Here is a 15,663-nt window from a genome sequence, read left to right as displayed (position 1 = left end):
GTGTAGGAATTACAACAGTTTGCATGTGCCTCCCACTTGTTAGGGGACCAAAAGTAATGGGACAATTGGCTTCTCAGCTGTTCCATGGCCAGGTGTGTGTTATTCCCTCATTATCCCAATTACAATGAGCAGATAAAAGGTCCAGAGTTCATTTCAAGTGTGCTATTTGCATTTGGAATCTGTTGCTGTCAACTCTCAAGATGAGATCCAAAGAGCTGTCACTATCAGTGAAGCAAGCCATCATTAGGCTGAAAAAACAAAACAAACCCATCAGAGAGATAGCAAAAACATTAGGCGTGGCCAAAACAACTGTTTGGAACATTCTTAAAAAGAAGGAACGCACCGGTGAGCTCAGCAACACCAAAAGACCCGGAAGACCACGGAAAACAACTGTGGTGGATGACCGAAGAATTCTTTCCCTGGTGAAAAAAAAACCCTTCACAACAGTTGGCCAGATCAAGAACACTCTCCAGGAGGTAGGTGTATGTGTGTCAAAGTCAACAATCAAGAGAAAACTTCACTAGAGTGAATACAGAGGGTTCACCACAAGATGTAAACCATTGGTGAGCCTCAAAAACAGGCCAGATTAGAGTTTGCCAAACGACATCTAAAAAAGCCTTCACAGTTCTGGAACAACATCCTATGGACAGATGAGACCGAGATCAACTTGTACCAGAGTGATGGGAAGAGAAGAGTATGGAGAAGGAAAGGAACTGCTCATGATCCTAAGCATACCACCTCATCAGTGAAGCATGGTGGTGGTAGTGTCATGGCGTGGGCATGTATGGCTGCCAATGGAACTGGTTCTCTTGTATTTATTGATGATGTGACTGCTGACAAAATTGAATTCTGATGAATTCTGAAGTGTTTCGGGCAATATTATCTGCTCATATTCAGCCAAATGCTTCAGAACTCATTGGACGCCGCTTCACAATGCAGATGGACAATGACCCAAAGCATACTGCAAAAGCAACCAAAGAGTTTTTTAAGGGAAAGAAGTGGAATGTTATGCAATGGCCAAGTCAATCACCTGACCTGAATCCGATTGAGCATGCATTTCACTTGCTGAAGACAAAACTGAAGGGAAAATGCCCCAAGAACAAGCAGGAACTGAAGACAGTTGCAGTAGAGGCCTGGCAGAGCATCACCAGGGATGAAACCCAGCGTCTGGTGATGTCTATGCGTTCCAGACTTCAGGCTGTAATTGACTGCAAAGGATTTGCAACCAAATATTAAAAAGGGAAAGTTTGATTTATGATTATTCTGTCCCATTACTTTTGGTCCCTTAACAAGTGGGAGGCACATATGCAAACTGTTGTAATTCCTACACCGTTCACCTGATTTGGATGTAAATACCCTCAAAATAAAGCTGACAGTCTGCAGTTAAAGCACATCTTGTTCGTTTCATTTCAAATCCATTGTGGAGCATCGGGGGAGCCTTGCCACATATGTCCGTATTATAAGTTATAGGTAGGACTGCTCAATGTCAGGGTCCAACGACAATTGCTCCAATGCTGTCCATAGGCACACCTAAAATCAAGGTACGATCTTATGTCAGCTAACTCTTGTAATCCAACTTGACATTGAACGACCCGGCTAAACAGTCATTACACACCATAGGTGAATCCTTGAATGGGACTATAATTTCCATTGAGCACGCACTGAGAGTCCACATTTATTCCTTCAGCAACCTGGTCCCCGGATTGCTTTGACCAATAACTACTCTTGGCTACTTTGGGACAATTTCATCAGTTCTTTGTGACATCATATCATTTAGTCCACAGGTGGAGACCTCCTATTGTCTACAATTTACTTTATTTTGTGGATGAATGAACTGACATATGGGCCCTGGGGCATTTATATATACCCTTCAGTACCAACTTAATTATATAACCTTTTGATACAACAAGCAGGTCTGTCCACGTTGTGTGTTCTGCTGGATATATATGTCACCACTGATGTCCGGACGTCCTCATTATGATATTTTTATTATTGTGGTTTGTGATATGTACACTTTGGGTATTGAGCACTGTGCATTATAGTTCAAAACTAATTACATTTTATCTTTTTGCAATCAATAAATCATATTTGTATTATTATACTTCTTGATACAAGCCTTGTTTGCTGTCAGAGTAACCACTTGTCTCATACAGAGGGATTTACCCAATGTCTGCGACCTTTTCTTCCCATTGTGAGTCATTTATGGTTTAGATGGCAAAACTAATTTAGTGATTAGGCCACGGGTGTCAAACTGGTGGCCCTCCAGCTGTTGCCAAACTACAAATCCCATGAGGCATTGCAAGAATTACAGTTACAAGCATGACTTCCAAGGGCAGAGGCATGATGGGACATGTAGTTTTATAACAGCTTGAGGGCCGCCAGTTTGACACCCCTGGATTAGGCAGTCAAGAATTGATTTGTTCCCTCTTTGTTGTGTGTTCTTTATGGCCACTTGTGTAGGTGTTAAGGCATGGATTATGGGGAGGGAAGCACTTCTCAACCACATGACTACTGTGATTGGCTGTCAGAGTGATCATATGATGAGAGCCTGTCCCGCCAGCTCCCGATCATAGCCTCCTTTCTGATGCTGTCCTCAGCTTATTGAGGCATAAAATATGCCTGGCATCAAGTTTTGGCTTTTTCCTTACTTTGGGAGCCGCAGTATCACATACAGCCAGCGTTACAAGACAATGGCTGTACGTGGTTGCATATGTGCATGTATTTATGGGAATCACTGGACACATCATATGTACATGCGAGTGTTCATGCCCATTTGCTAAAACATTAGCGTAGACCTCAGTACAGCCATACACATCTACAGCCAGCTGTATACACCACCAGCAACTCCTATGGTCAATCGCTATGCCACCTGAGTTTTCACAGCTGCTATCTAGAGCTTGCTAGAGATCTGTACCCAGCAGAATGAGTCAGCATGGATCAGCAACACCAATGTTGTAGAGAAACTCACAACAACCATACATTTTAGTATAATGGTCTGAACAATAAGAGATTTGGGACTAATTGCTATGTTTTGTTGCACCTTCCAATTTTGCCTGATCTTAGAAGGGCTTTGACGAGAACCTGTGCTTTGTCCTTGCAGGGCACCTTGTGGCAAATTGAAGCTTCCACAGGCCTTTGGATTTTCTCCCCACCCCCCATGTGATAGCGCTGGGTGCCTTAGCCTCCAATCACTAAGCACCAGCACTGTGACATGTAAGTGGAACAAAATGCATGGTCGTCTATACCAGAAAACACAGTGTGTTTCTCTTCCCTCTCAGCAGCTGAAAGGAGTGGCAGAGAAATGAAGGAAAGGCGAGCATATGTCACTGGAGAGGCCAGTATTCAAGAAAAAGACTCAGCACAGGTATGCTCTTAGGCAGGGCCGTGGATAAGGGGATACCACCTGTCCGCCTGGGCAAGCAGGGGTCTCAGGCAGCTGGGTGAATCAAATGTGGGCAGGGAGGGTGATTGATCAGCACGACGGGGGCAAGTACTGGAACCAATCCCGTGTGGCTTTTTCTGCATAAGTTGAAAGCTGGCTTCTTCTCATTTCCCTCCCGCTGGCTTTCAGCTGCTTCTGCAGAGGGAGCGCCATACAGGGGATCATTTCCAATAATTGCCACCACCCCCACCCACCCATCACTCTTCCTGTGCGCCATACGTTTCCCCCCCACCCCTGCAATGCTGCTGGCTTCCCTCCTTCCCACTGGCAGCTGCAAGCACATAATAGAATCCTTCCTTTCCTGAGTGAACAGAATGAGTGATCGGTACCAATCACTCACTGTGTTCATTTATAACTGAAGCATAGTAAACTTTTTTGTTCGAGGAGGCCCTGTCAGGTTGACCGTATGGGGCCCCGTGATATCTAACAGCAGCCCTGCTCTTAGGCCTCATGTGCTCAAAGTGTTTGCTCAGCTGCCCTTCGTGTCTTTTCTCCTTCCAGAAAAGCTGCTTAAAAAACACACCCAAACCTGAGTTTTGCACACAAAAAAGTGGTTTATATTCATGTCCAATTTCTGATTTAACCCTCACATAGCAGATCAAGTATGTTGGGATGGAACACAATATGGAGGAAGCGAACAGTACAAGAAAAACCTTTATTAAATTCAGATGTGCATAAAAAAAAAAAAAAAAAAAAAAAAAGAAGCAGCTTGCAAGCAATGTGTACTTACACAGATATTTATTTATTAAACGGTTCTTTAGAACAATCATACAGCCATTAGAAAGGTGTTTGCATTAAAAGGTAATGAGAGGGATTTTCCAAACAATACCTAGCATGTAAACTCGGTTTTCCATCATCTGCCTGTAAACAAACCAAAATGCAATCATAGGTCTGACCCTAAAAGTAAAGAAAAAAAAACTAAACATATACAGAAGCCTGCCACAAATGAGAACGTGCAGACTAACAAAGATTGAAGAGTGCGAGGTAATTTGTAGCAACCAATCAGAAATGAGATTTGTCAAGATACAGTCTGGCCAGAATTTGAAATGCTGCTTTAGATATAAACAAAGGAAGCGGACATGCGGGCCATGTAACATTAGCAATCTTGATGAAAGTGTCAGAATCATATAGACTAATGTCAGAAAGGCCATTCTGCAGCTACAGACAAATTGCAAATGGCAGGATCATTAAATAGGCCGTCTGCCTGTCTCTGTGAAAATCGCTCCCTCTCTGGCTGGATGCGGCAGGATGTTGCTCTGTCTGTGGTCCATATACTGCTGAATCTAATCCAGGGAGCAACATCCTGCTGCTTCCATTACAGAGGAAGCCATTCCATAGGGGCAGCCTCTTAGTGTTCGACAAACTGTCATTGACAGGATAGCTAGAGGCATAGCAGCCCGCCCGACATCAGCCTATGAAACTTGTCATCAGGCTCTATGGAATCGTTGCCTAGGACCAGTAAGATGTCGCTCCCTTTGTTGCCCCATCACTAGCGAGCACGGCCGGGACAAGGGGTGGGCAGGAGGGGCTGCTGCCCTGGGTGCAATGGTCTATTGCAATGATGGGGGCTCCCTGTGCCAGTTGCTTGTTACAAGGCTGACAGGAGTAGTGACAGCGACATCACTGCTAACCCTAAAGGGAAGGGGGGGGGGCAGTTTGGTATCTTTGCCCTGGGCGCTGGATGACTCTGTCCTGGCAATGCTAGCAAGTAGGATTCAGCAGCATTTGAGACCAACGAGGGAGCAATTCCACAGAGGTAGGCAGGCTCTTCTACTGGCAATGTGTTGTTAGTGGCAAAGTCACCCATCCGGCAATTTATCTGCTCAGGATTTCCAGGCATAGCTGTTATGCACCACACCACCACCAGTAAAGAGAACCTGCCAAAACAGAAATATAAAGGCAGCCAGTGAAGTCGGAACTCCTGTGCTGCAAACGTATTTAGTAACTTTAATTTCTTAAGGATGAGAATGACAGCCTGCAATGGCAGCTCCCATATTTCTATCCTGATAGCATCCTATGACCAGAAGCTGCAGCCTCATCCTAAAATACATAACAGGATCTTGCAAAGCAGCAAAGGCCTACATAGAGAGAAGGTAGAGGGAGTAGAAAATGTGATGTTATCACAGCTGCACTTATTTATCAATCAGTAATTGTTGCCTGCAGTTACTCTTCACTGAGATGCTGCTTACATCTGATTGGCTGCTGCATATTCTTGCAATTTAAACTGTGATGTTGAAGCTTACTGAAAAAGTAGCGCATGGAACAATGATGAGATGCATGGTGCAGTAACCATACCAAGCAGGTATAAGGCCCAGTCCTTGGAATTGTAAGCTGCATCTTTGACAGTATCCAAAAGCAACCACAGAGGAAGTTTTCTTGGACATCAGTCAACTGAAATCCAATTGATTGCTTATTTATGCTCTGTCATATGAGCAGCAGACAGTTAAAATGGAAATCTGCAATTTGCTTGTGAAATTTCTATTGCACAGAAGGGCCTCAACCTCCATAGTTATAGCGGCACATATTACTAGGAACATGAGAATCAAATACAAATTTCACCCACTGGCAACATCTGGTACTGCAGAGTGACCATGCACATAAAACAGTTCTGTAAAATAATGATCTGGATGACTTTACTTCCATCTGCCAAGCAATGTTTGTAACAGCAGGATGGGTTCTCAGGACTGAGTCAAGTCACACAACAGCTAGAGTTCCAATACACAAGATGGAGTGTAATAGAGGTTATAATATATCTGTCTAGTGCATAAAGAAAGCTGGACAAAAAAAAAAAAGCAAAGCTTGACTGCAAGATTACACAGGACACAAAGGGGTTTGCATAGTTTTTTTTCTCTAATTTCTCTGTCACGTCATTTCTATGATACAAACAAGAGCAGAAACAAGAACAGCACATTAAAGAATAAGTGCACCTTTAAAGAAAAAAGCTTTGAAAATGGTTAACTTTCTACAAGTCTATTAAATGAATGACCTTTCTGCTCACATATTCTGGAGGATTATGGGGATTATTTACTAAAGCTGGAGAATGCAAAATCAGGTGCAGGTCTGAGAAACCAATCAGCTTCCAGGTTTTATTGCCAAAGCCTAAATGAACAAGCTGAGGTCAGAAGCAGATTGGCTACCATGCACAGCTGCAGCGCATTCTGAGTGCGCCAGTTTTAGTAAATCAACCCCTGTATCTTCAAGTACAACTCAACTAGTCTCCGAGATGGGGATGGGCGCAATATTTTATTGGGTTACCACTCGCCCAATGGAAAATCACATATGCTCAATAGAAGAGATTTTCTTTCTCCTGGTTGAGTGGTCCACGACAGAGGATGAGTGGTCCCCCAATAAGTGGTGTGACATTGCACATACAAGGCTTTCCTTTCCATGGTAAGTTGGAGAATACATGGGCTGACATCTTAATTTTTAAAGAGGCCTAGGTCATATTTTTAGATCGTTTACTGTTGATTTAGTTTTACTAGATTTACACTGTTTCAGGGCCATTTCACATTACATGCGTTTCAGTTGCCTTTTTTCTGTATCCAAAACGCACAGAAAGCTATATAGTTGGTAATGTCATAGCTCACATCACTGCTTACAGTTCCAGTACATTCCAGTTGCAGGAAAAAAAATTAGAACAGGCTGCATTTTTTCTGCACAGAACTGTACTGGAACGTGGTAAAACATCAAAAACGCACCAGAATGCACATCTTCCTATTTAAATTGAATTAAAAAAAAAAAGGGGAAAAAAATTAACTGGAATGTGTATAAAAAAAACCAAAAAAAAAACCCCACTGGAACACGCCAAAAACACGCATGCAAAAACGCATCCGGAATGCATCTGGACTGCATTTCTATAGTGTGAACCGGCCCCTCAAAGCTGGTTCACACTATAGAACTGTAGTCCAGATGCATTCCAGATGTGTTTTTTCCATGTGCGTTTTTGGCGCGTTCCAGTTCATTTTTCCCTCTCTTTTTCTTCAATTTAAATAGGGACATGTGCGTTCCAGTGCATTCCAGTGTTTTTCTTCTGTGTGTTTTGGATGCAGAAAAAACACAACTGAAACGCATGTAGTGTAAACTGGGCCTCAAAAGTTTTGGATCACTTTTTGTTGACTCTGCTTTAATATAGTATTTACACTGTCTGGATGAAAGCTTTGGATCACTTTATTGTAGGATGTTTTTTTTCTTGAATTTACAGTGCATATAGGAAATTTATATATATGACCTTTTTTTGTATGAAGTCTTATTAGTGCTGCACTTCTATAGGAGATTGAATTATCAGGCTGCAATTTTATGCTCAGCGATCACCTGGCACTTCTGTCAGATTACAAAAAAGAAATGACCACTCCAATGAATAGGTCTCCTCTAGCGCATGACTTGAGCCCCATCTTCATCTCCAAGAGAATCAGATGGGAGGCAGGAAATGTCTGCTCTAAAATGATGCACTTATCCATTAAATTGCTCAGTTATAACTTAAATCAAAGAATAAAATAAAATAGAAAGCAGAAAATGGTCAGCACAAACTGAGATGTTTATTGGTAATACCCAACAGAAGCACAATCACTAAACTGCCTGCTAATCATCAGTTTAATGCCAATTCAGCTTTTGCTAATAAAGGAAGAAATCTACAAAGCATGTAAAGCCTATGGCCATACGCCGGCTAAAGTCAAATAACCCAAAACACGGCTGTAGCTACTGGCAACCGCAGTGGTCACCATACTCAAAAAGTTGAAGTTGCCGAGCTGAATTATCAAAGATCACATTCACAAGCAGTGGGGTTCAGTATGTAGCTGTGTCAGGTGTGATATCAGATAATTAATCTCTATGGTGGACAGGGGGCTCGGCTTCTGGATTGGTGGCAAAGGGAAGTTTATTGGCTTCCTAAAGTCCAACTCCCAAGATGGAGAAAAAAAAAAAAAAACACTTGCAGGGATGCCCTCTGCAGTGCAAGCGTTAAACATTTGTCAACTCTAGGACAGGGGTCTCCAATCTGCGGCCCACAGGTCGGATGTGGCCCTTTACTTGATCTGGCTCTTCGTGCACCATTCCTTCCACTGACGCCAACAATGGGTTATCATTTCTCACGCTGACACCAATGATGGGGCACTATTACACCCAATGACACCAATGATGGGGCACTAGTCCTCCCACTGATACCAATGATGGAGCACTGTTCCTCCCAATGACGGAGCACTATTCCTCCTACTGACATCAATGATGGAGCACTGTTCCTCTCACCGACACCAACGATGTAATTGTTCTACTCCCACTGACCACCAAGCCTATGGCACTGCACTCCCACCGATGCCAGGGTATTTTGTACTTCCAGTGGCCAAAGTCCGGCCCCCCAAAGTTTGAAGGACAGTAAACTGGCCCTTGGGTTCGAAACTTTGGAGACCCCTGCTCTAGGAGACAGAAACTGTACTACTTGATCTGACACTCTATCCTATTCTCCCTGTTGCTCTGGGAAGTCCCTCTTTGCCATCACCTACAATGCAGGGCTATTTATCCTGCATTGTATGTGAGGAAGTAATAGTGCAATCACAGCCCAGAGCGCCTTAGAGGAGGGGTGTCAAACTGGCATCCCTTCAGCTGTTGCGAAACTACAAGTCCCATCATGTCTCTACCTTTGGAAGTCGTGCTTGTAACTGTCACGCTCGCAATTCCTCATGGGACACAGCTGGAGGGCCGCCAGTTTGACACCTGTGCCCTAGAGAGAAGCCTTCAGGGGACAGGTAACACAGATAGAGGAAGTCTGCCGGAGTGAGAAAAATAGAATTCCTCCTTATTCCTCTACACCTAGGCAAAAACGAGCATTTAACCTTTGCAGACAGAAGAGTGTATTTCGTTGTGGAGCAGGCCCCAATCTATCCATCTCTTTGGATGACCAATATCTCAGTAACAGACACTTACTGAGCCCAGAAGCAGGGGCAGACTGACAACTCATGGGGCCCCCGAGCAATTGGGGATCATGGGGCCCCTGTGTCCTTGCTAACACTCAAAACACACCCAAAAAAGCCTATAAAAATGTACCGGGGGCATTTTATGGGGCACCCTACTGACCCCGGGCCCTCGGGCAGTGCCTGAGTGCTTAAAATGGTCAGTCCGCCCCTGCCCAGAAGTGCCAATAAATGGAGGAATTACATGACGACTGGTGAGACAGATGCTTGTGATCTCATCCGGTTAGGGTTCATACACATGCAGAGCCATTCAACACGCCAATGTATGATTAAAAGTAAAAAAAAAAAATCATGCAAAAGAGTCAAATGTGAATGAAGTGCTCTCTGTGCTGCCTACAGCAACCAGTCAACATTCTTTTCTTTTTTTAAATAATGGTGAAACTGGTCGGTTGCCATGGATAACACAGACAGTTCCTAAGACACCTCTGACCATGAAGCCAACTGGTTATAGCAGCCTAAGTGCTATGCATGCAGTTTCAGCATTGTTTTAATGCCAAAAGGTCCTTTCTACAACGGTAAGAAAAGCTTTGGTAAACTGTTGGGTTTTCTCTGTAGTGAATCTAGGAAGCCACACTGCCAATAAACCTAAAATACAACAGTGGGTGCTAAATTGTCTATTTCTGGCAGCTGAGAAGCTTATTCCCTGGCCATGAAAGCAGACCTTGCATCAAAATGTATTCTTTAGACCCCATGTAAAAATTTGGTAATAAACATTACAAAAAAACCCCAGAAAAAACACAAAAAACCCTTACACCCTAACTTCTGCCCATGGGGACGACATCACATATCCTGGGAAAGCTCAGGATCCAAAATCTCACTAGAATGTGTTGAGTTTTGGGGTCATCATTCTCTGAGGATCTCGTCAGAAGGAAATGTCAGGTGGAAGCTGGGATATTTGATTTATTTATTACAGGTTCTTATATATCACCGCCAATTTACGCAATTTACATATATATTGTACATTCACATCGGTCCCTAACCCTCAAGGGGCGTACAATCTAAAGTCCCTAACTTATATACATACTAGGGCCAATTTAGACAGGATCCAATTAACCTACCATAAGGCTACGTATATTTTTTATCTTTTTGGAATGCCTAATGCTGTATTTTACAAGGGTGAGGGGAAACCTAAAGAATAAGCAGACTTTTGATGCAAGGACCGCTTTGAAGCTGAAATCTGGGATTGTATTTAGAAAAAAAAAACAAAAAACCTTTTCAATGGGGTCCCCCTACACTGCAAGGGTTAAAGGCTAAATTCTATGGGTATCAGAAAAGGCTGCATTACTTAATGTACTGAGCGCCTTTGAGAGGCACCAGCACTGGACCAGTCATATGGATACATGAAGCCAGCTGGAGCCAAGGATAAGGTATGTATTTCACCGTATTCCTGTAACAACCACTTAACCCTTACAGTGCACAAGTGTACTTTTTACTTTCCAGCCCAGAGTTCAGCTTTAAGTTTGGCTAATAAACTGGTCTTGCACCTGAATGCTTTATTCATCCCCCCTCCAAAAGAATCAGCGATCCCTTGTACCAAGTGCCAGTAACATTCTATCCTTCGTCTAAGAAAAGGCGTAACAATCTGATAATATATAAGTTGTAAAGTAAATAACATTTAGAGACTGTTACAAAACAAATCATCTATTCAAAAATATGCAATAGGAGGAATATATTAAACCCCGATATGCAGGGTGACGTCATTCCCCAGGGAAAAGAGGCATGGTGGTCATTTTACAGTGACCAAAGCAAGCGCTGTGTAAAGGAAACTTAACAGATTTCGATTCTAATCATACTGTAACACTGGGGGGGGGGGGGTAACACCTCTAGGAGTGGGGCAGTGGATCCCCCAGATACCTAAAACCACACAAAAGTACGAGTCAGCGGACTGGACCGAGCAGTGGCGAGGGATAAAGTGGTGGAGTCTATCGTCAGACTTGGCTCTAAGTGAGACAACCAGATAAACAACCTTGTCGGAGACGGGCTGAAGGTTTCGTCACACCAATCAATACAAACAGCATCAGATTGTCTGACAGTAATCTGGGGAATAACATATATGGCAGTGAGGTGCTGCTGCCGGTATACACAACTGAACCAAAATGGAAAAACTTCAGCGGGTGAGTGGTGGAAAGTTTTCATGATCTGGGGGTTCCGATAAGACGGTTCATCTTATTCCTTTAATTTAATGAAGGAGTCGGCGAATTTTGCAATGTTTTCCTCCTGCTGGTCAAGAGCATCAAGTACGATCCCCATTGGAGTCTTCTTCAGACCAACGCCCTCCATCTTATTCTCAAACTTGTTCTTCATGTTACGGAGCCGCAGGGAGGCATGGATGAACATCACTGAGCAGGAAAATAAATAAATAAATGGAATGACAATTATATATGAAAATAAAGAACCCAAACAACCAAATCAGCTATTTTTCATGGTTAGATGGCAGCTGGTGGGTTTAGAAATGGTACACTTCAATCTCAACTGAAATTTAAAATGAACTCGATGTAAGGAAACTGCTTTAAACGACAAAAGAGTTTGTAAATCTTCAGCATGAGTGCGCAGAGATGCAGACAGCAGAGACGGTTTGGTGACCTGACTTTTCTCTCCAGGAGTTATGAAATGCAACCTGATCACCTCCCTTCCTCCAGACTGTGACTAAGCAGAGAACCAGCAGCACTGACTGCCCCTTGCTCACTCTGCTTTCTCCTCCTATCAGCATATTCTAGCTTGGCAAGTGCCAGATCACCAATCTGACTGTGCTGTGTGGCAGAGTTGCATAAATTTCAGCACTGGATGGACAGAATTACAAATCCTTTGGAAGGTAAAACAGCTCTCCTATATGTGATTCATCTGAGCATTTAGCCGTTTTCTGGCAGTTCAGCTTTAAAGGGAAAGTTCACCTTACATGTTGAACCCATATTTAGGGTGTAACATGTAAAGAAAGGACCAGCCCCCCCAACCTTCCATTGTGAGAGCTAGCAGGGGATCTTCTCCCCCCCTTTAGCTGTCACAATTTTTTAAAAAAATGTGGCCGTACGGGGCTCCACCTGCCCAACCGCATCGCTCACAGTGTACTGTGAATGGGAAAACTACAAGTTCTGTCAGCCTCTGCGGCTGTGGGCTTGTAGTGTTCAATGAACTACAACGGTGCTGCTGAGCGCTGTGGTAGTTCATTGATTCTTCCTGTCAAGAGTGTATTTGCTTGCCTGTACAAGCACACAGATCCACTGACAGGTCTGCAGGAGTCCTGCATGGCACCAGCGATCTGCTGATTGCTGGTGCAATGCTTTCCAGGCTCCCAAAGCAAAAAATAGTAAATACTAATTTTTTTTGCAAAAAAATTTGGATTTTGTTATTTTTTGTTAAAATGGTAAAGCCCTTCTCCAGGCAAAGCTCTCCCATCCGACCCATTAAAAATGAAACCCTTCAATTATACTCCCCTAACTTTACCATCTGTGTGTCTTACCGGTACTGCCTTTCTCTATGTGAACGCAGTGGTCTCTCTGTAAAAGTCTGATATATCCCTTGAGTCAGAGCTAGAGCTTTTCAGTCAGCAAACCTCAAGCCTCTTTTGACTGGAGATCTCTAGCTCAGACCTCTGCAAAGAGACCACTACTCAGACACAAAGAGCAAGGGTCCGTCTCTATAGCATGTTGGCAGAGGAAAGGTTTACCCACTCTGTGGCTCTTTGCTACATAAAAACTGTAAGAACAGCATTTGTTTTAATGTACAAGTAAATGAGCAGCAATCTGATTGTAAATAAAGAAAAAAATATATCATCAGGCTCCAATATTCTCCTTTTGGTTTACTAGCCAAGGTACTGGATATGTCACACTGCACAATATGCCCTGACCTGATGTATAGTCAAGGTTTCAGCTATTGTCATGATCTACATATACATGACTACCGCACTTTTTTCTGCGTTTCTAAGAAAATTTGTTTCTGTAACTTTAAGAACATTTTAAATCTTTGCATAAAATATGTTAAATAAATAAATAATATCGAAATGTAGGAAACTTACACAACAGTGGCAAAGAAATTCCAAATACAAAAACCATGACGCCCCCACACATGGATATGACAAAGTAGCTGCACAACATGATACACATGACAAATACGGTCGGGTATTGCTTCTTAAATCTCTTGATGATATCCCTGTTGTGCGAGGTCCACACGAAGGCCAAAAAGACCAAGACCACCACTGTGCCTCCCAGGATCATGTTGAAAGGACTTAAAAACCTGAAAAACAATGAGAGGCAGAAAAGACATAATAGTTTTTTTTGCAAGAGGATATTTGATTGATCTACATATTTATCCAACACTCTTTGGCTGTCATGCAGATGTTCTTCAAAACCTTCTGGGCCACTGAGCCAAGACAAATATAGTGATCGAGGATCAGGAATTTTGACTTTTCCAACATTCAATTTTTGCACGATTGTCCAGGGTTAGCAACTTAGAAAGTATTGAAGTCAGACACAGCCAGGCAATTATTATGCTAATATTTCAACGTATTACAGGTATACTGTAGTATAAATATTGATTATAAATACCTGAAAGATGAGAAAGTTTAGAAAACATAAAATATAATACATAAAATTGACCATTATATTTACAGTATACAGGTGCGTGTACCCATATGCAGATTGTATGAGCTGTGTCCGTGCAGCTGCTGCATCCCAACTGACATAAATGGAACAGGGTGGATCCCTTTGAGAACGTGCGTGAGCACGAAACGCGTCATGCTGACGTCACGCCGCCATGTCCACGTGATGGTTCGGTGGCCATCTATGTAAGTGCTTTTTATCCATTGATGATTTTATGCTCCACGTGGTTGCTATCTTTTTAATAAAACATACTACACTATATGATACGGTCTCCGAGCTCGGTCTATGAGCTTGGCCTCTAAGAGGAGTCCCTTTCCTTGGTTCACCATGGGCTGGAGATGGAGACTTGGCTACTCTACTTTTGATTTTTCATTTGGTGCATCACTGGCTTCTGGAGAGATCCCACCTTCAACCGGGTCACCGCCAAGGGAACAAGTAGGAACAACCCCTTAATGTCATTCCGCTCTGCGCTTGCTTGCTACTTACTTATGGTGGACGTGAAGAGTGGAAGTCACTACATTTTGTTGATTTGATCACATCACTATTTTTGGGACTATTATGATATTTAGAGGACTTTATTTTCATTTGTTATACCATATATTTTGTTTCTGCATTGGAGTATTCACTATTCTCTATTTCTTCTTTATGATGTATCCTTTCTCTTTTACAATCACACTGGTCATCATTGATTATAACACACATTTTTATTAGCGCTGCACATTGATATTATAATAAATGGATCTGCCTGCATGTGGATGAATGAACAGCTGTGCAGGCAAAGACGGTCCTCGCACCAGTGTAAGCATTGTCAGGCCCCATGTGAATGAGGCCTTAATTGGTATAATACCCAAGCCCTGAATAAGGAGGAGATCTTTGAGTTTTTCTGTTGTGACTTAAAACTTAATAAAAGACTTTGGAAATAAACGACTTTGGACTCCCAGATCCTTTGCTGGGCCTTCTCAGACTCTGTACACAGGGATCAATAAAAAGCTGACAGGTTCTAGCCTACCTTATTCCATGAGTATTGAAAATTAGGTAAATGGAAAATTAGGATTGAAAATAAAGGAAAATGGATTCAAAACTATGTAAAAGTTTAGGCCTTTCCTTCCCTGTTCATCTTGATGACCACTGCACTGGGACAAAGTGATGGGAAATCAAAAATTTGACAGTTGCACCAGAACAAAAAGGGTTGTAACCGACTATTCCCTACTCAATCCAAAACCAAAAAGAAAAACTTTTTTTTATAATGATGCATCTAGTTCACATGTGTCAAACAAGAGGCCCGCAGGGCCGAATCTGACCCACCAGACAATTTTATGTGGCCCTCAAGGCTTTTTTTCAGCTGGAATGTAGTGGAACTCTGTTCTGCCATCTCTGGCTTTCACCCTCCACTTCCCACTCACTGCTGTCACCTATAAGCACAGAAGACTTCAGTGTTTACAAGGACAGCTTTCCTCTCTGCAGCTCATAGCTCTAGGAGATCCCTACCTGCCCTGCATGCATTCAAGGCAGGGCAGGATGGAGGCAGATGCTGACCAATGATCTCCCTGCATATGAAACAGGCGGAGCCTCCTACACTGCCTGGAGGTACGAAAGTTGGGCTGGGTAGGTAGGATGCAAGGAAGCTTTTGAGATGGGGGGGGGAGAGATGTGTGCAGAGGTC

At 42.9% G+C, this 15,663-nt stretch overlaps 1 protein-coding gene across 1 annotated transcript in view; it reads right to left on the bottom strand.

The window, feature by feature from the left end:
* Positions 1-4,163: 4,163 nt before the first annotated feature.
* ARL6IP5 (ARF like GTPase 6 interacting protein 5) overlaps positions 4,164-15,663 on the bottom strand; it is a 31,207-nt gene continuing 19,707 nt past the window's right edge. The window contains exons 2-3 of the mRNA XM_089676026.1: positions 13,418-13,635; positions 4,164-11,744 (exon numbers count right to left, since the gene is read on the bottom strand). Of these exons, the coding sequence (XP_089532152.1) occupies positions 11,572-11,744; positions 13,418-13,635 (391 nt within the window). The 3' untranslated portion in view covers positions 4,164-11,571. The remainder of the gene's footprint in view (positions 11,745-13,417; positions 13,636-15,663) is intronic.

Source organism: Staurois parvus, unplaced genomic scaffold (assembly GCF_062004578.1).
Source record: "Staurois parvus isolate SC_StPar_1 unplaced genomic scaffold, SC_StPar_1.0 ptg000162l, whole genome shotgun sequence".
NCBI lineage: Eukaryota > Metazoa > Chordata > Amphibia > Anura > Ranidae > Staurois > Staurois parvus.
The sequence above is the reverse complement of the archived record's forward strand: the minus strand, read 5'-3'. Positions and strand labels throughout refer to the sequence as shown.